The sequence below is a fragment of the Pavona decussata genome, unplaced genomic scaffold, assembly GCF_977016875.1.
Source record: "Pavona decussata unplaced genomic scaffold, jaPavDecu1.1 SCAFFOLD_84, whole genome shotgun sequence".
Lineage (NCBI taxonomy): Eukaryota > Metazoa > Cnidaria > Anthozoa > Scleractinia > Agariciidae > Pavona > Pavona decussata.
This window is the reverse complement of record NW_028145502.1, coordinates 6382559-6405302: the sequence shown is the minus strand read 5'-3', so window position 1 is coordinate 6405302 and position 22744 is coordinate 6382559. Positions and strand designations below refer to the sequence as shown.

Sequence of the window (22744 nt, the reverse complement as noted above, 5' to 3'; positions counted from 1 at the left end):
GCAACTGTAGTCAAAATAATGCTTTTTATTGCGTAGTTACGTGGACAATAGTCATAGGGTTTGAATTCTGAGTGTTAACTGTCGACCGATTTCTTGAGAGCGGTGTTGACAATAGAATCGGGATAGCCGCGTGTTTTGAAGAGTTGACGCATTTCCTCTTATTTGTTTGGGTAACATTAGATTTATCACGATATAAACGTCGAAGTTTAAGTATACCACAATACCCGATCGGATTTTCATTTGCAACGGGTGAGAAGATGAAAATAACGAAAATAACTGTAGTTTTGTAGTGTAATCCTAGCCTTTACATCTTTCCTTTGTAAAACTGGGATTCAGCTGTGCATTCTTTTTTCAACAGTATTTTCCGTCTTCATCTCCTCACAGAGAAAAAAACTGTTTTATACACAGCGAGTCTATCGTTTAACAATTAGTTATTTAGTTAGTTTGTAAGTTAGTTATTTAATTTAGTTTGTTAGTTAGTTTGTATGTTGGTTTGTTAGTTAGCTAGTTAATTAATTAATTAATTCCCAATATGTCGGCTGGTAATTTAAGGCAGTAACAAATGTCTTCTGACCATTGTCTGACTTTGGCCAGCTTCTTAATAGTGACCAAGCTGTGGTTCATGGCCTTAAGATCTTCCTCCGCAGTTCGCCACCATGCATTATTGTGCCTGTCACTCGTGCGTCTGCCATAAGGTTTCCAATGAAGTGATTCTTTATTATGTTTTATAGCTCTATTAATAATCAAGCAACAAAGAAAAAATATTATTATTATTATTATTATTATTGTGTCATAATGTAATTTTGAGGGTTGTTAGAAGCGTGAAGCTCTTCCTACGAAGTTTGACAATAAACATTTATTTATTTCACGTCAGCCTGTCACAGATTACAAAACTAAGCAAGATGATTGAGCAGTAGGACTATTAACTAACATTCAAACTTTGTAAATTGCAGATATTTACACAATAACCAGCTGCAGGATTTACCAGAGGGTATTTTCTCTTCCCTGGTTACCCTTCAATGGCTGTAAGTACCACACAGAGGAATGTTTTATTTTGCTCTTTGTCAATATAAATGCGTTCTTGTACAATATACTTAGCGCATTCTCAGCATTCCAGGTGGATGTCCTGGGAGGATTGGGGACTGAAAGGGATACATGAAGAACTGTGCTTTACTGTGGTTGTAATCAAGTTGTATGATATTTGGTTATTAGAGGAAGTGGGTAACTTTCTTCTTTGCAATTTTAAGACCATCAACAGTTTTTCTCGTAACCATGGAACGCTTTGATTCCTCGTCCTCGGAACAAGTCTGACAGTCTAGCTTCCTTCTCCTTCAATTGTTGAGATAAAATTTAGAGTCCTCATCGTGGTCATTGTACCGAATGTTTTAAGGTCAAACTGCGTGATCTGAATATTGGTTTATAAACCAGTGGTGAGTGTATGAAAACGATAGCAAGACGGTATGATAAGTTATCGCGAGTGGATTAAATTAAACATGCTGTGAACATCGGAAAACAGAACCGCACATGCGTTGCCTAATGTTATTGCTAAATGCTTGATGCCACACCATAAATTTTAGGTAATTCCACTGGACTGCATTGCGCATTTTTTCTGCGCATAAATTTAGTGTCATTAACGCGCGTCTGATGCGAGAGCGCACGCTGAAAACAGGATGTGTTCCTTGAAGCTAAGCCAGCCGATTACTAAATTATTATTTTATCCTAAACGAGCACCATGAGCAATTTTTGTTATCTTGGTAATTTTACTTAGCTATTATCCTATTTATGTTTTAAAGTTTTTTAGAAAAAAAATTGACAACAGAAAAATTAGTTATTCCCGGAAATACGAGCTTGCCCATCATTTCGGGACTGAAAATAGTGATTCTGTGAACACGCTTGCAAGAAACGTTTTGGTTCAATACTGATTAACAATGTGCTTCATGTTATCTTTTTCGCTGTTTATGCTTCATGCATCCCATGCATAACATTTTTATCAACTCTATTTCATCTTTATTATTTATGTTACCACACGACCTGGCAAGAAATGATCAAACAAAGTCATTTTTAAATGCAAAAACTGGAATCAAATATGAATTTCATTCCAAGGTAATCACCTTAGCGGTAAAATAGATCGCTGGGCAAGAGCTGCAGCGCAAGGTTTAGCACCGTAAAACGGAATGAAAACAAAATAAAAAAGCTAAAGAACATCTTAGTACTTCGATATGTACGCACGATTCTTAGAACTGCTGAAAAAGTCCTCATTTTGCAACGGTTTCTGTTGCGTTCGTCCATTTCGACACAGCCTTGTTAGTTTTACTTTCCTTTGTATTTCTAGATATAAGATAAAATTTTCTTAATCGCATTTTATAGTTGACTTATAATGATCAAACATATGACACTATCTTGCATTCTATTTCCTTATCGCAAATAAACATCTGTTGTTTCCTGAGAAACTAACACATTATCTAACTCACTTGGAAAAGAAACCGCGTAACATTGTAATATCCAATAGAGGCATTGTATATATACAATTTTTGAGAAACACTGTTTTGATTGACAAGTATAATAACTAATGGAAACCTGACGGCTAGTCACTAACTATCGAACGGAAGTTGGTAACGTATCTTGGCCAAAATGAGCTGCGTTAACTTCCTTTTTGTTAAAATGTTTTGGGGGAAAAAAGCACATCTATTTGCGAGAAGAAAGTGAAAGGAAACATTATAAATAAATAACACAAAAAAATAGAAAAAGAAAAAGAAAAGAAAGGAAAAAAAATCAAAATTAAAAAAAAAAAATACGGAAGAGATACTTCTGATACTGGAAATTGATAAAGGGTCAAATCTATTGTATGCAGTATCAAGACTGAAAATTCAAATATTAAATCGTATTTCGACTTGGTATACACTCGATTGCAAAAACGTTGACACCTTAAAAGAATAAACCGTGAACGATGAAGCCCAATGGCTTTATGGGTATAAGTGTACTAAATTTATTTGCGTAATATTCTATTCTCCTGCGACGGTTGACTGGACCAAATTAGTTGCACGTGGTGAATGATGGATACTGTCCAAGCTTTCCTTAAAGTGTCCAAGCTGGCCAACAAAAGCCAATTTGAGTGATATCGCGATTTTCCTAAGTTCAAATCATTCAATGAACTTAAGCAATATTTGGTAGAAAATTATTCGATATAATTAAGTTAGCACTGTATTCTTTCTTGCAAGAAATGAGAATGGTAAATTATTGATTATGGAAATGAGGTTATTGTTCAGACACTACCCACAAATCCGTTGGGTCTCATCGTTCACCGTTTATGCTTTTTAGGTGTCAACGTTTTTGCAATCGAGTGTATATGAAGGGTGAACGTAAGACATTGGCATTGGAAAGGGAGGGTAAAACCTGTAGTGCTTGGGAGCAGCTGATTGTTTCCTAATCTTTATAGCCTAAAGGCAAGAAAGGTCCAACCTTCTAAAACTCAGTGATGCTTGCTAAAAAGCCTGGAAAAACTTCTAAGAAAAATGTTGAATCTCCTGATTGTTGATTGGTTCGGCTTTGTTTTAAGCACAAGCAGTCAATACGAACTGTTAAAGGTCGCACGTTATTTGATCTCACACTTTTGTAACGACCGCTGATCTTCGTTTGATTTTAGCTGCGGGGGAAATACTCCATAAATTCAGAATGTTTCTGATACAAACCTGTGTTATAATGAGCTAGACAAGAAAACTTCACTTATGTTGTGCGGTGTTGAGTGATTTTATGGGGTTGATGTTTTTATTTTATCCCGCTGATGCTCCAAACAAAAGAGGAGAGGAAAAGCAAGCGAGTATAAAGAAAACATGGGCGACACATGGGATACATTTTGGGCTTCCTAAAAAATCAACATTGTTATCAATGCAACAATTGATTAATAAAATAATTTTTTTGGCACCAACTTTCCGTGCGAATACATTCGTCCTCCGTATTCACATTACGTATATGATGATAATTAACCGATACTATTCCAATGTAAGTACAACGGACGCCATCAAGCGCTTATTATAAGCAGGTACTTGTCCCTGGAAAAGTCCGTTTTTTTCCTTGAATCAGGCGATACCCTGGCACCACTTTCCTATTGACCAACCTAACGAATTCTTTCACTTTAAAAAGAGAGAGCACAGGAACACATTGTCTTTGCTTCTTAAGATTTTTAGTGGTAAGGTATATTTCGAAAGTAATTAAAAGTTAAATGAAAATATTCCCTATTTATTTCGTTGTAACAACTTACATGGCCTGCACATCTCCTAATATGTATGGTGTTCATATCATTCGCTTGGAGACGTGAGAAAAGATTCGTTCAAGATGAATGCACCTCATCAAAAAGTTTGAGGGAAGCTTGCTATAGTGAATGTAATGTGATGTTAGATACTAGTTTAACTGAAAACAAAACTGAAAACTCAAAATTTCATATATATTTAATATCGATACTTCGCAATCGATTACAAACATTTTTTTTAACAAGAAAGAGATTAATGAATTTTTCATTACTATGACAAAAGCAAGTAATAAACAACATGAAATAGGGAAACCCAAAGGTTCTTCGGCAAAATGCCTGCTCAAAATTTTGATCACCGGAAAACTAGAACCTTTTGTTTTCGGACGGGAAAATATGTGGTTTAGAATGCGAAAAAGGAAAATGCAGGTAGCATTTTTGTAACTCCAACAACAGCTATTAAATTCAGGCAATAACAATCTTTTTTTTTTTTTATAAAACTTTCTTCAGCTTAATTATTTTAGCTATAACATCCGGGCAAACAAACCTGTATTAGCTTATACAACTATGTCATTAACAATAATAATAATAAGAGCCAAACAAGCCACAGAACGATCTTCGAATACAGGTGACAACATTAAATGTTTCTGCTTTAAAAAATGTTATCGTAAGATGCCGCTCATAAACTTCTTGTGTTGTCCAAAGCAAAAACTGTTCATATTTTATTGGAATTGCACAAAGAAAAATGATGTTCTAACAGGTAAAAATCACAAACCACAAAAAGGAAGACTACAAGCAGTTGTATTTTTCTTCAAAGATAGGGTAGCGTGATATGAGAGGATGAACAAAAACAAAAGAATGGCGCAATCTTAAAATAGCGGGCGACGAAGCTGCAAGAAACGATTACGGAAGCCCTCTATCAGGCTCCGTCCTTGTAATTCACAATTTTATGTTCTTTCCTTTGCCACTCGAGGGTCACGTAAAGACGAAGTTCCGCATCGCATACGTTACTACTTCTTAAGAAAACTAACGCTGTACGGGTGGGCTATCAAATGTGGTAATATGGTGAAATAGAAAAAGTAATCAGACAAAAAACCTCAAGTTGTGTTACCCTCGCCGAATATTCCTTTTTAATTAAAATAGGGCTAAATCAAACGGAGAGTAGCGACCGTTACAAATGAATGAACTCAAATAGCGTAGTGCTTTTATTTATTTACCTCTGCTTTTTACTTTCATTTTCGTTTTTTTGGCCAAACTATGATCAATATGACTATGTAATATTTTTTAAGATTTACTGTTGCTTTGCCATTGATTTGGTCCCATGTGTATACTTTGTTCTTATTACTTAACTGAGGAAGCCCATTCTTTATCAGCCCGGTGGCTTACCTTTGGCTTCCTCGCCATTATTGTTTAAATAATAATTAATAACTTTTTGCATTTGTACAGTTTATTGCAAAAACAATAAACTGAAACTAAAGCGTGACGTCGTGCGACCTTTAACAATTGAAATTTACTGGAGTTTGTTACAACAAAGCCGAACCGATCAAGGTTTAGGAGATTCAGCTTATTACTTTGAAGTCCTTCCATAACAAAACTCGACGACAAAGAAAATGACACGCTTTGTAGCAATCATAAGTGAGCTGCACCAGGTTCGCCGCCTTTCCGCTTCAAGCAGCTTAAAGCTTAAAATAACATGAGACACTCACACGCGGCTATTTTAATTTTCGCCAAGCCAAGTCTCGCCATTTTACTCTTCTCTTTCCCAAATCGATTTATTTTACCCTTTTGAATAAGTTAATTTCATTATTACGAAAATCAAAATAAGCTTTTGACGGAAAGGACGCCATTTTGGGGAAGGGAGGAAAAGGGATGCGAAAGTGCTTTTCAATTTTATTTTTTATTATTATTATTATTATTATTATTATTATTATTATTATTATTATTATTATTATTATTATTATTATTATTATTATTATTATTATTATTATTATTATTTTTTTTTTTTTTGATGCCTTCCATTGGAATTGCTGGGTCGGAGTTTCTTTTTCCGCAAAGCTACCGTTTCTGGCTTCGACAACAAAAAAATGTTCTTGATAGAAAAGGTGAAACTATCATGTTTAAATATACAATACTCATGATGTATTGTTTGATGATTTCAAGGCTAAAACTGTAAATTTAAGTGTTCCAATTTCTTTCTCCATAGGAAATTGTCAGAGAACAAAATTTTAGAACTGCCTAAGGAGATATTTGCAAATCTGACGCGGTTGAGATATCTGAAAGTTGTTGGATATAATTTTGTTTGCGCGTAAGACCAGTAAAGTTTTCACAGTCATGTTAGTTGATTAAAACATAGTGAATATACTGGGGCTGTACCACAGCAGAACTTTCCGTCAGCTGTGAGAATTGTATGGTGATTTGTAGGAGAGCTTGGATCATGAGTTAGACGGAAAACTAATGAGTGGTCATTACGGCAAAGCTATATTTCTTTTAATCAATTTTGTTTGTGAGGCTGATGTGTTTTGGCAACACAATGCCTCAGATTATGGTAATGCGTTATACTGAAAGTAATACAATAATAAGCTGTCTCTCATATATTAATGAAGACCGAAGAACTCGCTCGAAGGCTGATAATTATCATACTTTAAATATACCATGCGGTTTGTTCAAAAATCACCTTAGAAACAATTTTAAGCACAATGTTTAGTCTGACTTGTTAATGTTTACTGTAATTCATTCCATCTAATTTTGACTGGTAAAGGCCTCAGAAATTTCATTGTGAATGTTATTTAAAAACACAATAAAAGTTTCTTGCTTTTCGACGTTTTTGAAACATTCTTAAAATTCAATTGATTGCGGATCGTAGAAGACTGCTTTCTAGAGAACATGGCAAAAATATTGCGTTCATTCACGTCATATGTTTATTTACTAATTAGACTCTTTGCAATGCCTTTATTTTGTGCTTGTTGAGATAGCACATTTCGATCGAAACTGCCGCCATGTAAGTTTTTAATAGCGAGCGCAACCTGGGAGTCCTCGTCAGTTTCTTTAGCGTCGGGGAGAGAAGGAATGAGACGTCTTTTCCTCCCCTTCCTGCCAGCCCCTCGTCAGTTTTGACGCACTCGCCACATTGCGCTCGCCATTATCAACCAAGATACCTGCAGTTCGATTCAAACATACGATATTGACAATTACATGGGGAAATAGAGGTTTGAAAACAGTCTATTTATTGCTCTAAAAGAAAATATTTTGGGACGCATTATACCCTCGACGTTTTAGTGTCATATACTTAACATTATCATGTTTATAAGCTTCTATAGCAGCTGGTGTAATAACTCCTTCCCATAGCTTGTTTGGGTACAAAGAAAAGAAAGAAAGAAAGAAAGAAAGAAAGAAACGGAGGAAAGAAAGAAAGAAAGAAAGAAAGAAAGAAAGAAAGAAAGAAAGAAAGAAAGAAAGAAAGACCAAACATACAACTTATTGCAGACAATTGCCAATAAAGAAAGAATGAGAGAAAGCACCATTTTACATTGATTCAAACTACTCAAGTGTGCCTCTCACGTAGGGACTTTCAGTTCATAGGAGCGATGTTATTTTTCAGCTCTTTTACGAAACTATATTTATCGATCTGACGCAATTCCAGTCCCCTTGGTCTTTCTGATTGCTCAATTTTTATAATATTTTAGCAGTTAGTAATGATACTTTACCAGCTTCAGTATTACGTGCCATGAAGAATCTAGCAAGGGAGATTTTGGGAAGCAAATATTAGCACTTGGATTCAATTGTTATTTAGCCGAATATCCCTTGTGCTAATGTAGTTATGATGAAAGTCGCATTTAATCATACGAAGCGTGTTTCTCGTTTACTTTCAGTAAAGATATTGCTTTGCTGTAAAAAAATGAAAGTCACTTCCTGTTTATATAACCAAAAGTCTCCTAAAGTGGCTGACGAATCCTACTGTCGTTTACCTCTTTTGTTATGGGAGCTCTAATGAGCAAACATAGAACAACTAATTGCGAGAAGAAAGAGTAATTGTTATCGGAAAAATCGTTTGAATTTTTAAATTGTGTGTATTGACAGGAAAGGAGAGGGAAAAGAATCAATCAATCAATCAAGCAAGCAAGCAATCGATCAATCAATCAATAAAACACAGTGTGCACATTGTATTTTAAAACCGTTACAAACTCGCAAGGGGGCTGCAACAGCCAATAAAAGTCGGATAATCAAACCCTGGCTACTCGCCTAGCTTTCAAAAACTCATAAATAATTCGTAAGCCTAATTGACCTATCAAATGGTCGATAAAACATCACGTGGGTGGTTTTAAAACCCGATAAAAACCTCCTTCTTATTAGTATTTAGTGTTTAATGTTATTCTAGTATGCTAATTTCCAACGTTCCCAGTACCATCATTGTAATGACCTCTCTTTGACACCCGCTTTTCCAGGAATGTTTTTGAAGCCGTTCAAAAAACTCGCAGCATGTTGTTTATCGGGTCTAAAACTACGAGGCGCACCCGATAAAACACTGCTGCTCGTGTTTTAAACATTATATGACTTCTGCTTCCCAAATCACACAAACATAGACGTGTATCAATATGCAGCTAATTATCTGTGGAAGCTAAAGGCCGATTTAGACGGCACAACTTTTGCTTACCACTGTCGCATGCGATTTCTATAGCGCGCGCTGCTCGCGTCATGCAAAAAGTCGCACACAACACTCGTCATTCAACATTGCCTATACCTACGATTGTCGTAGGATTTTGAGACATGTTTTAAAATTCCTACGACATTTTTTGTGACGAGCACAACAGTCGTAAGCGAGTTGTAGGTTTGATTTACACGAAACAATTCGTGTCTTAGGCCTGTCGTAAGCAGGTCGCGTGCGACGAAGTCGTTCCGTGTAAAGCGGCCTTAAGAGTGCTTCTTTCTTTGAAACAGCAATACCCTGGTACCATTTGTCCATCATAAAGAAATCTCATCATTTTATGTAAAAGAGTAGCGGAGGAACACCATTTGCCGTCGCTTCTCCCTACTCGTAAAGTTTTAATTTATATATGTTCTTCAAAATTTTATAGCTTATCTGAACTACCCCATATTTTATAGCCACTTCAGTGTTTACTTTTCCAGGAACCCAAATGAGCTGTAAATTCAATGGTTATTGGAAGTAAATAAAGGGGTTAGTCTTTAAAGAAACTGTTGTGCAACTTCGTTGTGGTAATGCAAAGCATTATCTGGCAAGATAATTAAAGAGATCCAAGAAGTGATGTTTTGGATGTTAGCTGTCGAGGAATTGTGAGCTGTGTGTGGTTCAGTATAACAATCAGTGGTGCTACAAGGGTGGTGCACGAGGGAAAATCATTGTTTGATTCCATGGGGATTTAGAGTGCCGATTTAGAATATGAACCTTTACTCTAAATTCTTTTTTTTTTATAACAATTTTTATTGCCTTACATGACACGTCATTTACAATACTAAACGCTACTAACATTAATTACAGTACTCACATACTAACCACAATAACTATACCTACATTGTTTACAATACTTACTATACTTAGAAAGCTAAAAGTACTCACAATGTCCACACTACTTACAGAAGTGAACTTATACTACATATACTACTTACAATACAATACCTACAGTACAGTACAATACGATACTTATACTATTTATAAAAGAATATTTGTGCTACTTACAGTCCCTTTTTAAGGGTACATATACAGCACTACGACTACTTACGACTTATTAACGATTTGTACGCGTTCAATTAAAAGTAAGGACGAAAAGATAAACAAAAAAGACGAAGGACACGAAACAGAAAGAGAAAAGAAGAGAGAGCCCGCACTCCTAACGCAGAAGTCTTGGAACAAGAGTGGAGTTAGAAAAGAAAATTCGAAGATTAAGTAGCGATCAAGGGACCATCCAAAACAAAAAAGTTAAATTGAAGACACAGTTTATTTGAAACAGTTCCATTTTAAGTTGTATTTCTTAACAGCGTTCGTCTTGTAAGCAAAACATTTTTTTTAATTTCTTGGCACTTTACGAAGGTTTGCGAAAAAGTATGTAGATTTGGCAGGGTTTTCTTAGTTTTGGATAAGTAATTCAGTAAATGTGATATCTGCCAATTAGAAGTGCATGATGAAAAGTATATTCACAGTGTTATCGACTAAACCCAGACAGGTAGGTAGGGTCAAAGAAAAGTCTTGAGGCTTAGCCAGATGCTGTATCAACCAGTATTGTACGTTTTGCCAAAAATTTTGAACAAAAGCACATTCCCAGAATAGATGGATCAGGGTTTCTGTGTTTCGTTCACAGAGGGTACAGGCGCCCGTTAAAGAAATACCTATTTTATAGAGGTAAATTTAAGTGGCAATTCTTCTGTGAAGAAGTTTAAATTGGAAAGTTAAAAGTTTAGTTTCTCTAGTGCAATAAAAGGGGAGAATATATGACTCATTCCATTTTATCGAATTTTCGAAGATTCCGCAGTCAGTTATCCATTTTCTCTGGCTTTTAGCTTGTGTAGAAGTGATTTCTTTAACGATTAGTTTATAGGCTTCTTTGCAAAAGTTTGAAGATGATAGTAGCTTTTCGCCACAAGTCGGTTGGTTTTTGGATTTTTTCATAACCTGATCCTGAACAGACTTTTTTAATTTTGCCATGGCAGACACAACACCGTAGTACCTTAAAAAAGTGTCTTAACCTCATAGGGAGATTTAAGGGACTGTGCAATAATTATCAGGATGGGGGAAGGGGGGGGGGGGGGGGGGCTGAAAAACCAGAGTTATCTAGCAAAAACTTAGACAGTACCCCCCTCCAAAACTAAAAAATTAGTTCTAAGCCCCCCTCTGTTATGTTAAAAATAACGTCGCACCACCACCCCCCCCCCCCCCCCACCAACACACACACACACGCACTCACTCCTCGCCGCCACCATTACCACAGATGCCTTTAAGTGCATACCTTTTATATTGTCATGCTACTGTAAGCGTACGCTTACTTGTTGGATGTCGTCGTCTGGAACAAATAATACCTCATATGAGTGTTGAACAAAGCCATCCGTTTCGGAGTCATCTGAATCCAACTCAGAGTTGTTTTCGGAAGTGCTTGAGTGAGAATCAGAGTCGCATTCAGAATCACTGGATAGGAGTTCTGTGTCACTGTCATTGGCATTAACTCTCTTGTTGTTTCGTGTTCCAGTTTGCGAGAAATCAAGAGCACGTGCTACCAGCACGGCTTTGCTTCCAGATACAGGAAGATTGTTCTGCTTAAGATAGATCTTAATTTGTCTTGCTGTGAGGGATTTGACTTCATCTTCTTCTTTCCAGTTAATGTCTGGAAGGGTATTGCGCTCAGCTTCCCTTTTTTTAGCTTTCAATGCAATAAACTCACGGTGTTGAACAAAACGTTTGAGAGTGATTTCATCAACCATCAACTTCTCACACACCTCCTGTAGTTCGTTGGCGTTGGAAGAGGTTAACATACCAGAATCGACTAACTTCTCAGTATAACATTACAGTGGACATTGAGCAGCTGGAAAATAGGTTTCAGTATCTATTGTCTGACAATCCAGCCTGTGCCGGTAGATTTATCTGTGATGACTACAAGCCAAACCCACATGATGACAGTAATATCACTAGATGTAAAAATGAGGCAAATAAAATCAAGCTTAAGCTTCAAGCCATTAAAGATAAGATATCAAAACACGACGACAGCCTCTTCTCTGAAAACGCTGGTAAACTCAAGCCTGGACTGAGCTGCCATCACAGCTTCAATAATGATAAACGTTATTACGTAACATTTGGTATCGAGAAGGATATTGATCGCTTGATTGAAGATTTAAACAAAGCATTTGCTAAGTACCGGGGTGCTTACCACATTGGCTCAAAATCCAAAACTTCTGAAGCCAGAAAGAGAAAGGAGCAGAGAAAAAAATACATAAAACAGGAGATTTAACGCTTCAAATAACAGACGAAAAAGGGCTTGCATTATATTTAGATCCTTGGGAGGAGAGCCTGTTGAACTTTGTTATGAGCCAGAGATGTATGGTATTCAGCAAATCGATTCAGTCGATGAAGAAACATTACTTTTATTCACATCAAAAACCGACAAAGCTTGTCTACGAGATCTGTTTGATTCCCATTGTTTTACGGGGGATGCTAAAAAACAAGTGCATGATTTTTGCTTTACATAGGGTCAGCTTAATTAAATAGAAGAAGGGTTAAAATTAATCAGTTATCTTTTCATTTTGATGGAATTTTTTCAATAATCGTTTAACAGCTGTTCGTATTGATATTTGTTACAGTCTATCATGAGGCCTGTATTGAGAATCTTTAATTGCGTTTAAGTTTATTTACATTTCGAATAAAACTTAAGGCCCCCCCTCTGTCAAATGAGTGATTTTACTTTGACCCCCCCTATCTTGGCAGCAATTTTAGGTAATGCCCCCTCCTCTGGTTTTTCAGCCCCCCCCCCCCCCCCTCCTGATAATTATTGCACAGTCCCTAAAGTCCTCATCATTTAAAAAATCGGACGTATAATCTAAAATGTCTTTGACCTGACTAACTCCCGCACGGGGCCAATGTCGATAAAAGACAGGTTAATAATCAATCCTTTTAAGGGAATTGTACTAAATCGGTGAATTTCCAATGTATGTTGGGTTTTATTCGTAATTTAGATTTGACCAAATTTCAATTACCTCTTTGGTGAAAATATCTTGAATATTCAGACCAGCTACATCAGCTTGGTTTAAGTTACTAGTCAGAAGTAATTTGTTGCCATTTTTCTTAGTAATAATAAAAACAGTTTCCATTTTGTTTGGTTGTTGTCATCAAGGTACTTCTGCGCCCATTTGGCTTTCAAAGCGCAATTAAAGGATTGGACATCACTTTTAATCCACCGTCTCCTCTAAATTCTTACTACTTTCTGTGTTGATCCATGATGTGGAGATATGCCACAGACCATCAGGTATTTCTAAAAAAGGTTAGGTAAATTTATGATTTATGGTTGACTTTTTGACATTTCTTGAGGTATTTTGAAGAAAAAGAGGTCGTTGCCAGAAATACGAGCTCGCCTACCATTCTCGGACATAAAATAATAATACCAAAAACACGCAAGCAAAAAACGTTTTGAGTTAAGATTGACTGATGTTATGCTACCTTACCAAGGACGTTATCTTCCATTGCCGCTTATGCTTCATACATTCTATGAATAACGTTTTCCTAAACTCTATTTTATCTATATAATTTCTGCCACTTTACTATCTGGGAAGAACTTATCAAATAAATTCATAGTTGAGAGCAAATATTGGAATAAATTAGTACTTCTATTTTAATAAAATCGCATTAAGGGTAAAATAGATCGATGGGCAAAGGCTGCAGACCAAAGCTCAGCAACAAAGAAAGAATGAGATAAAGATAAGGGAGCCAGAATTTCCTCATCTGGTTCGATATTTGAAGCAAAGTACGGAGATTCTCACAACTGCTAAAAAAAAGCCTCCTTCTTTTGCAGTGGATTTTGATGCATTTGTCCGTTTTCTTTGACATAGCCTTGTTATTTTTCTTTTTCGTTAGCTCTTCTGGAGATAAGATAATCGCATTTTTTAGTTACTTTGTAATTAATAACTATCTAATAAAGATAATTATGGCGCAATTCTCGTTTCCTTTCACTTATTGAAAATAAACGTCTGTTTTTCTGAGAACCAAACACACAATATATGACTCACTCGGCAAAGAAATCGCGAGCAGTATAACAGCCAACAGTGGCAAAAATGTCATCTAGTTACTTCGTGGCAACAGCGGAATTCTAGAGCGTCTACCAATGTGTCGTCACGGCATTGTTTACATTTTCACCTAGAGCAAAAGAAAGCATGACAACATTCTTAAGCGAGATATTCGCGTTAACAGAGAGATCTTTGCTGTAAATGTCAACGTTGTGACGTGATAAGCAACTTCGATTGAAGTTAACTAGATCCCAGTCCCCGGGACAAATATCAGTGTAAACCAGCGGGATTTTGGACAAAAAACCCCGGATGTTTAGAAATTTTCCTCGCTTTTAAACTCTGGAGTTGTTGTGTAAGATATGTTGAACTACAAAAAACAGAAAAAAAGTTCGTGCCATATGCACTTTAGAAAGTCTGAGAAAGGTGAAGATTCCCCGTTGTCTGCGAATTTCCAGAGCCTGTGAATTCAAAGCACATCGTGATATTTGCTGATGCCTCTCAGCAAGCTTATGATGTGGCTGTGCGAATGTCATAACGATGCCGTCACCAGTCGGCGTGGAGTTCTTAAGGAAGTGAAGCGCGACAGAGGCACGAATTTCGTAGGTTAAGTGGGCGAATTAAAGAAACTAGTCGGCCAGTTATACCGACAACAGTTTCAGAGCAAGACAGTTGAACTTGGAGAAACATGGACATTCAATCCACCAGCAGCCCCACATTTTGGAGGAGCCCACGAAGTAATGGTGCAAGAAGATACGAAATCCATTTATGCCGTTGTAGGACACCGAGATGTGACCGATGAAGAGCTGATCACGATGTTTACAGGGCTGGAGTCATTACTTAATTTCCGTCTGTTGACTTATCAGAGTTTAGATCCGCGAGACGATGTTCCATTGACCCCTAACCATTTCTTGCATGGCCAAATGGGAGGAAAATTTGCCCCTGAGTCTGTTGAAACCACTACTTTTCATTTGCGTCAAAGATGGCGAGAGGTTCAGGACATTATTTCACAAGTGTGGGGGAGAAAGCTCAAAGAATGTGTTTTTGCCCTTAACAGCCCACCAAAGTGGACTTTAGAATCCCGAGACCTAACATTTGGAGATGTAGTTCTTGTGATTCAGCCAAATGCTCCAAGAGGACGTTGGCCTTTAGGGCGCATTGTTTAAGTTTATTCTGGACGTGATGGCCACACCCGTGTAGCTAAAGTTGCGTGTGGAGTGAAGACTGTCGTAAGACCGATTAACAAACAGATTCCCCTTGGAATTAATTGCTAATCAGTTATTTATAATCACAATAGGACTACCTTGGGAAGGGGGAATATTAAGAAAACAGTAAACGAACTAGAGCACTCGCGCGCTTAGACACATTTTGAACTTTCGTGATCATTTAAAGTTGTGCGTGTAAAGTTAGTTTTTGTGAAGCGCGTTTTTGCGGGATTTTTGTGAAGGTATGGTCAGAGGTAATGTATGGTTTGCAAAAGATATCTCATCCGTGATTCATCTTAATGACCAAAAGTCAGATATAAAAACGAATGAGACTTTTCCTATGATGATTGGACGTCGAATGACCAAAGTGTTTGCTGACCCTACACAAACGCGCGTTCGCTATAACATGCTCTTTACGTTTGTTTATCAAAAATCAGTACTTAGTCTTGCTCAGCCAAATTTCTTTACTGGAAGGATCATGTCGGTAAACTTGGTCCCAGGCCTCGAAGTCAATAAAGTGATGCCTTATTGATGTTTTATAGCTCTATTAATAATCATGTGAAAAGAGATTATATCATTATTGTGTTAAAGTGTAACTTGTTGAGGGTTGTTAGAAGCGAAAAGTTCTTTCTACGAAGTTCTCAAATAAACAGTATTTCGCGTGAGCCCGACACAGATTAAAAATCTAAGCGGGATGATTGAGCAGTAGGGACCATTAACTCACATTCAAACTTTGTTAAATTGCAGATATTTACAGAATAACCAGCTGCAGAATTTATCAAAGGGCATTTTCTCTTCCCTGGTTACCCTTCGATGGCTGTAAGTACCACACAGAGGAGTGTTTTATTTGGCTCTTTGTCAATATAAATGCGTTCTTGTACCATATACTCAGTGCATTGTCAGCATTCCAGATGAATGTCCTGGGGCGAGGAAGGGGAGGGGGGGGGGGGGGTGGAAGGGGCGACTGAAGGGGATACTTTAAGAACTGTGCATTGCCGTGGTTACAATCAAGTTGTGTGTCATTTGGTTATTAGAGGAAGTGGGTAACTTTTTTGTTTGCAATTTTAAGGGTATCAACTGTTTCTCGTAGCCATAGAACGCTTTGATTGCTCGTCTCGGGATCAATTCAGACACTTTAGTCTCCTCCTCCTTTGAATTGTTGAGATAAAATTTAGAGTCCTCATTGTGGTTATTGTTGTTACGGGTACCAAATTTTTTAAGGTCATCCTGCGTGACCTGAAATTGGTATATAAACCAGTGGAGAGTGTATGAAAATGATAGTAAGACGGTATGATATATTATCGTGAGTGGATTAAATTAAACGTGCTGTGAACATCGGGACCGGAACCGCACATGTGTTGCCTAGTGTTATTGCTAAATTATTGAGGCCGCACCATAAATTTTAGGTGATTCCGCTGGATAGTATTGTGCAGTCTTTCTGCGCTTAAATTTTTGCGTCATTAACAAGCGTCTGGCACGCGTGCGCACGCTGAAAACATGCTGTGTTCCTTGAAGCTAGGCCTAGCCAATAAATAAATTGTTTTCTCCTAAACGAGCACCATGACCAATTTTTATTACCTTGGTATTTTTACTTAGCTGTTATTCTATTTATGTTTTAATAAAAAAAATGATGACAGAAAAATGAGTCATTCTCTGAAATACTATCTTGCCCACCAGTTGGGGATTTAAAATAATGATACTGAGAACACGCTTGCAAGAAAAGTTTTAGGTCAATACTGATTAATAATGTGCTAAATGTTATCTTTAATTGATGGTCATGCTTCATACCATAACATTTTACTCGACTATATTTCATCGAGGTTATTTCTGTTACCACACGACCTTGCAAGAAATGATCAAACGGAGTCATTTTTAAATGCAAATACTGGAATCAAATATTACTTTCATTTCATGGTAATCACCTTAACAGTAAAATAGATCGCTGGGCAAGAGCTGCAGCGAAAGGCTTAACACCGAAAAATGGAATGAAAAGAAAATAAAGAAGCTAAAGATTATCTCAACACTTCGATATGTACTCACGATTCTCACAACTTCTGAAAAAGTCCTCATTTTTCAAAGGTCCCTTTTGCGTTGTTCCATTTTCGTCGACACAGCCTTGTTAGGTTTTTCTTTCGTTTGTATATCTTGATATAAGATAAAGTTTTCTTAATAGTATGCTATAGTTGACTCATAATAATAAAAAAATATGACACTATCCTGCATTCCATCCCATTATGGCAAATAAACATCTGTTGTTTCCTGAGAAACTAACACATTATCTAACTCACTCAGAAAAGAAACCGCGTAACATTATAATATCTAATGGAGGCATTGTATATATACAATGTTTGAGAAACACTGTTTTGATTGACAAGTATAATAGCTAATGGAAACCTGAACGGCTAGTCACTACCATCAAACGGAAGTGGCTGACGTATCTTCCGCCAAATGAGCTGCGTTAACCGTTTTTGTTTTTTGCTGTTGTTAAAATGTTTTGGGGGAAAAAGAGCACATCTATTTGCGAGAAGAAATTTTAGTGATTGTTACCCGAAAAAATCGTTTAAAGTTTAAATTTTTTTATATAATGAAAGGAAGTGAAAGGAAACATTATAAATAAATAACACTAAAGAAAATAGAAAAAGTAAAAGAAAAGAAAGGAAAAAAAATCAAGAATTAAAAAGAAAAGGAAAGAGATAATTCTGATCCTGGAAATTGGTAAAGGGTCAAATCTATTATATGCAGTATCAAGACTGAAAATTCAAATATTAAATCGTATTTCGATTTTCGTATATCATAAAGGGGAAAAGACATTGGTATTGGAAAGGGAAAGTAAAGCCTGTAGTGCTTGGGAGCGGCTCATTGTTTCCTAATCTTTATAGCCTAAAGGCGAGAAAGGTCCAACCCTCTAGAAATCAGTGATGCTTGCCAAAAGTCCTGGAAAAACTTCTAAGAAAAATGCTGAATTTTCCTGACGTCGATTGGTTCGGCTTTGTTTTAACAACAGGCTTTCAATACCAACTGTTAAAGTTCGCACGCTATTTGAACTCACACTTTTGTAACGACCGCTGGTCTTTGTTTGATTTAAGCCACGGGGGAAATAATACATAAATTATCTGTAAATTTTCTGATGCAAACTTGTGATATGATGAGCTAGACAAATAAACTTCACTTACATCGTGTGGTGTTGTGAGATTTTATGGGGTTGAAGTTTTTTTTTAGTTTATTCCGCTGATGCTCCAAACAAAAGAGGAGAGGGGAAGCAAGCGAGTAAGAAGGAAACTTGGGCGACGCATGAGATACATTGTGGGCTTCCTAAAAAAGTCAGCATTATTATCAAAACAACAGTTGATTCATTAAGGAATTTATTTCGCACCCACTTTCCATTTCCGTGCGAATACATTTGTCTTTGGTATTCATATTATAATTACGTACAGATGACAGATAACCGATACTATTCCAATGTAAGTAAAATTGATGCCATCAAGTGCTTATAATATGCGGATGTTTGTCCCTGGAAAAGTGCGTTTTCCCTGGAATCAGGCGATACCCTGGCACCACTTTCCTATTGAACAACCTATTGTGATGAATTCTGTCCATTTAAAAAGGGACAGCACAGGAACACCAATTGTCGTCGCTTCTGAAGATTTTCGGTGGTACGGTGTATTTCGAGAGTAATGAAGATGCTGTCCGCGTTAGAACGGATAAGGTAAATTTCGACTTTTCACTGATTTCGCTGATTTTTTCTATGAACATCAATCATTATAGCCCATAACCAAATATCATATTTACTGAGCTCAATGCGATTTTTTTCGTTGTAGGCGAGACGGTTTACAAGGTGACCTCAAAACTACCCAATTTACCTTCGGGAACTCTACAATTTATCTATACATTGCCGGTGCTGTCAAAATGTCATTCCTTGCTCAAACATCTTGAATATTTTACACATTGAAGTTCCATTTGTCAATAACAATTCGAAGGTTTACCTTTTGTTTTCTGTGAATTTTTGACTGATTTGATGTGATTTCAAGGTATGGATGCACCGAGTGTCAGAGTACGTTTTCTATTTACCTGGTTTCCTGACGCAAGTAAAGAAAGTCTCTTGAGTCAGGATTTCCGTTGGAGCTCTTTTGAAGTGATTGGAGAGGATATGGAAGCACAATAAAAGCCGTATCAATGAGTCGTCATTCCTCGAAAAACTATACAAATCAATTTGCGGTCGAGATTAATTTATATATATACACAAGGCAAGACCGGGCAATACCAGCCTAATGTGGCTCCAATTAATTGACCTAAAAAAATTTAAATTAACATTTGGGCAGATAGGCGAGCCACGGATACCCGCTCTTTTCTTAAGATCAGCTCTGCTTCGCTAATATCGCTGCATTTTGATAAGTAACAGCTCGCCAAATGTGTTACAGCTAACATGGCCTCCCAATCACCTAATATGTATGGCGTTCACACCATTCGCTTGGAGACGTGAACAAAGATTCGTCGAGGATGTATACGCCTCATCAAAATTTAATGGCCGATTTCTTCCTAAAACATCTTAACCAAACGAAGAAATAGTTCCTCTAACTCATCCGCAGCGGAATCTCCGGATGCAAAAAAACCTAGAGGTTCGCCGAATTCTTCAATTGATACTCAGCAAGTCAACGAAGGTGACGACGAATTTATGGCGGCCTCAAGTATGGTAGAAGATGTACAACTAAAGCTCCGAAAGATACTCCAAAAACTTGGAAAACTCGATTTAGTCGAGCAATCAGTGAAAAAAATTCAGGATTCCCTCGTAAAACTAGAAGCGAGAACGCAATCACTGGAGAGCTTTCAACAATCTGCTACAGCCGACATTAGCGACTTGAAAGAAAGCCTGAACTTTAATCAAGAAAAGTGCAAAACTTCGCCCGACGATCTTAAAAGGCAACGCCAAAACCTCGAAGAAAAGCTTAACGAGCTTGAACGACAAAACAGCCATCTCGACAACAAAATTAAAGATGTAGAGACTAAGAACCTCTACCTAGAGGGGTACTCAAGACGCGAAAATATAAAATTTGAAAATATCAACGAAGCCGACAACGACTACGAAGACACAGAGCAAAGGCTTCGCACTTTCCTTGAGACTGACCTGGGATTCCGAGACGCCCATACAGCAGAAATACAAAGAGTTTATCGACTGGGAGGAAAAAAAAGCAATGAGTCAAGACCCATTCTCGCGAGATTCCTTAGATTTAAAGACTGCGAGAAAATCCTGTCTTTAGGAAGACGGCTCCGGGGGACAGCTCATACGATGTATCAGGACCTTCCACATGAAATTGTACAAAGAAGAAAAAATCAAATGGACGCATTCAGAAAAGCCAGGGAAAATAGAATTCTTGCTACCTTTAGTAAGGCACAACCAGACAAATTATATATTCGAATTAAGTTTAGACATTTAGATGTAATCCCGATCATTTCGGAAATATATATACATAAATACTACAACTGATACAATTTCTAGGAGAAATATAATGATATATTTCCTCCCCGTTAGTATATATTTATTTATTTTTCTTTTTCCAGTAATACATACGCCATATTATCGATGTAATATTTGTTTTTGCGTTTGGTGTCGCGTATTTCAGCCAAAACGAGACCGGTGCCTTATAGGAACGGCGCGCATTGCAAAATTGAGTTTTTATTGGGCCTCGCTATGTTTATTCTGAAGTGATCGAGATACATGGTTCTGTCATCAAAAGACCTTTTAATAGGCTAATAGAGAACGCCTTTTTGTTGGTTTACTTGTATGTTAATCTTAGTCTGTTTTCTCGGTCCTGTTTACTACATTTTGTGTACTTCCCAACCCAGGATGAATTTTATGTAGTTTTTTTTTATGTGTATTTTCGTGTTCTCTTTACGGATATATTTCATTTTGGCTTCTCCAAATGCATTTTTCTCGTTACGTCCAAAAATATGCTTCTTTATGCAAGGTGTTAGCCGTCACGCCTTTCTTCACCGCTTTGAAAATCCTACCAATAGTCTTCATCCACACCTCATTACAATCAACACTTACGCCGAAGATTTAGTGATCTGTTCCTTAAATGTGTGAGGGCTGTCGAATACCATGCAAAAGCGTGAGACCTTTCGCCGGCTCAAGTTAAAAAGCTACGCAATTTATTTTCTTCAAGAAGTTCATTGTACTAAAGAGAAAGAGATCTTGTGGACTTCAGAATGAGGTTTCTCAGCTGTTTCTATCAGTTATTCAAGTGCTATAGTGCCGGAACTTGTACACTTTTTGAACATAAAATTCTGAAACAATTTTCTGATCGAGAGGGAAGATTTGTCATAGTAGACATCAAAACAGAGGATAACACTTTGACCTTAGTAAATGTTTATGCGCGAAATGACGATAATCCCACCTTCTTTAAAAGTGTGCTCAATCAGCTTCTCTCTTTCGACTGCGTTGACATAGTCCTCGGAGGTGATTATAACTTGGTGGTGGAGGTTGAAAAAGACAAATCTGGGGGAAACCCGACCACTTATAAAAACTCGTTAAAAGAAGTTCGGTACATTGCTAGCCTGTTAGAGCTAGTAGATATCTGGCTTGTCCTTAATCCAGATGTCAAAAGATTCACCTGGAGAAAGAGCTGTCTAGACTTCTTTTTGACCAGTTCCAGTTTAAGTACAACGATTACAAAAGCGGACATTTTACCTGGCTATAAAACTGACCATTTTCTTATAACACTATATCTCGCAAATAATACAAATCCCAGGGGACCAGGTTTCTGGAAACTGAATACCTCCTTCTTGTTAGATAGCGAGTATGTCGACTTAATCAAGGAAAAAATCAATGATGTGGCGAATGATTACAAAACTGACACAGGTTGAAGCGGTTCTCCTTTGGGACACTATGGAAATGAAAATTCGATCAAGCTCCCTTCACTACGCAAAGAAATAGAAAACCAAAATGAAATCAAAGGAGTCAAGCTTAGAAACCGATATATTATCTCTTCAAAAGAGACTGGAAGAAAACAATCTCTCGGAAACAATGAGACAAAACTGACATTTCTAACGAATTAGATATAAAGAGCGGCTGCCAGTAAGAATCGAGAACTGCATTTCAGCGACCCCTTGGTCAAATTTCTTATATTTTGCCTGAAGATACCCTTGAATTAACTATTTTCGAAAATCATATTTTAAAGTTCTAAGGTATTTTATTTTCTAAGAAAAACGCAAGAGTTTGAAATGCAGCCTCGGTGCGGTTACGGGCCGATGAAAACCGCGAAAATTTAGGTCAAAGGACGAAGCCTGTAACTGTAAAATCACTCAGGTTTTAATAGAATCAAACTGTATCTAGCAGATTTTATTCTTGTAAATAATAAAATAACCCGATGAGCTTAAAACTTTACACAAACCTAGACCAACCATCTCACAACAAAATTAATACAACAAACATTCCAAACTCGCTGGCTGCTTTCTAAAGCATGCTGATTTGTGTACGCTACTCAAAATGGCCTTGAGACTAATGCCTATTTTCATTAAAATAAAAGTGTTTTTGGTTTGTAATTTTCTCTAAATTAAATCTCATATCTCGAAAGACGAAGAAAAGAAC

At 37.0% G+C, this 22744-nt stretch overlaps 2 protein-coding genes and 1 pseudogene across 3 annotated transcripts in view; 1 reads left to right on the top strand and 2 right to left on the bottom strand.

The window, feature by feature from the left end:
- The window catches only part of LOC146475653 (CUB and sushi domain-containing protein 3-like), a 101653-nt gene extending 95060 nt beyond the window's left edge, over nucleotides 1–6593 (top strand). The window contains exons 17-18 of the mRNA XM_085116066.1: nucleotides 954–1025; nucleotides 6447–6593. Coding sequence (XP_084972192.1) covers nucleotides 954–1025; nucleotides 6447–6552 — 178 coding nt within the window. The 3' untranslated portion in view covers nucleotides 6553–6593. The remainder of the gene's footprint in view (nucleotides 1–953; nucleotides 1026–6446) is intronic.
- Nucleotides 1–22744, bottom strand: part of LOC146475649 (ras-like protein 1) — a 491817-nt pseudogene that overhangs the window by 213587 nt on the left and 255486 nt on the right. The gene's annotated exons all lie outside the window — the stretch shown is intronic.
- LOC146475652 (uncharacterized) overlaps nucleotides 1–22744 on the bottom strand; it is a 417346-nt gene that overhangs the window by 227027 nt on the left and 167575 nt on the right. The gene's annotated exons all lie outside the window — the stretch shown is intronic.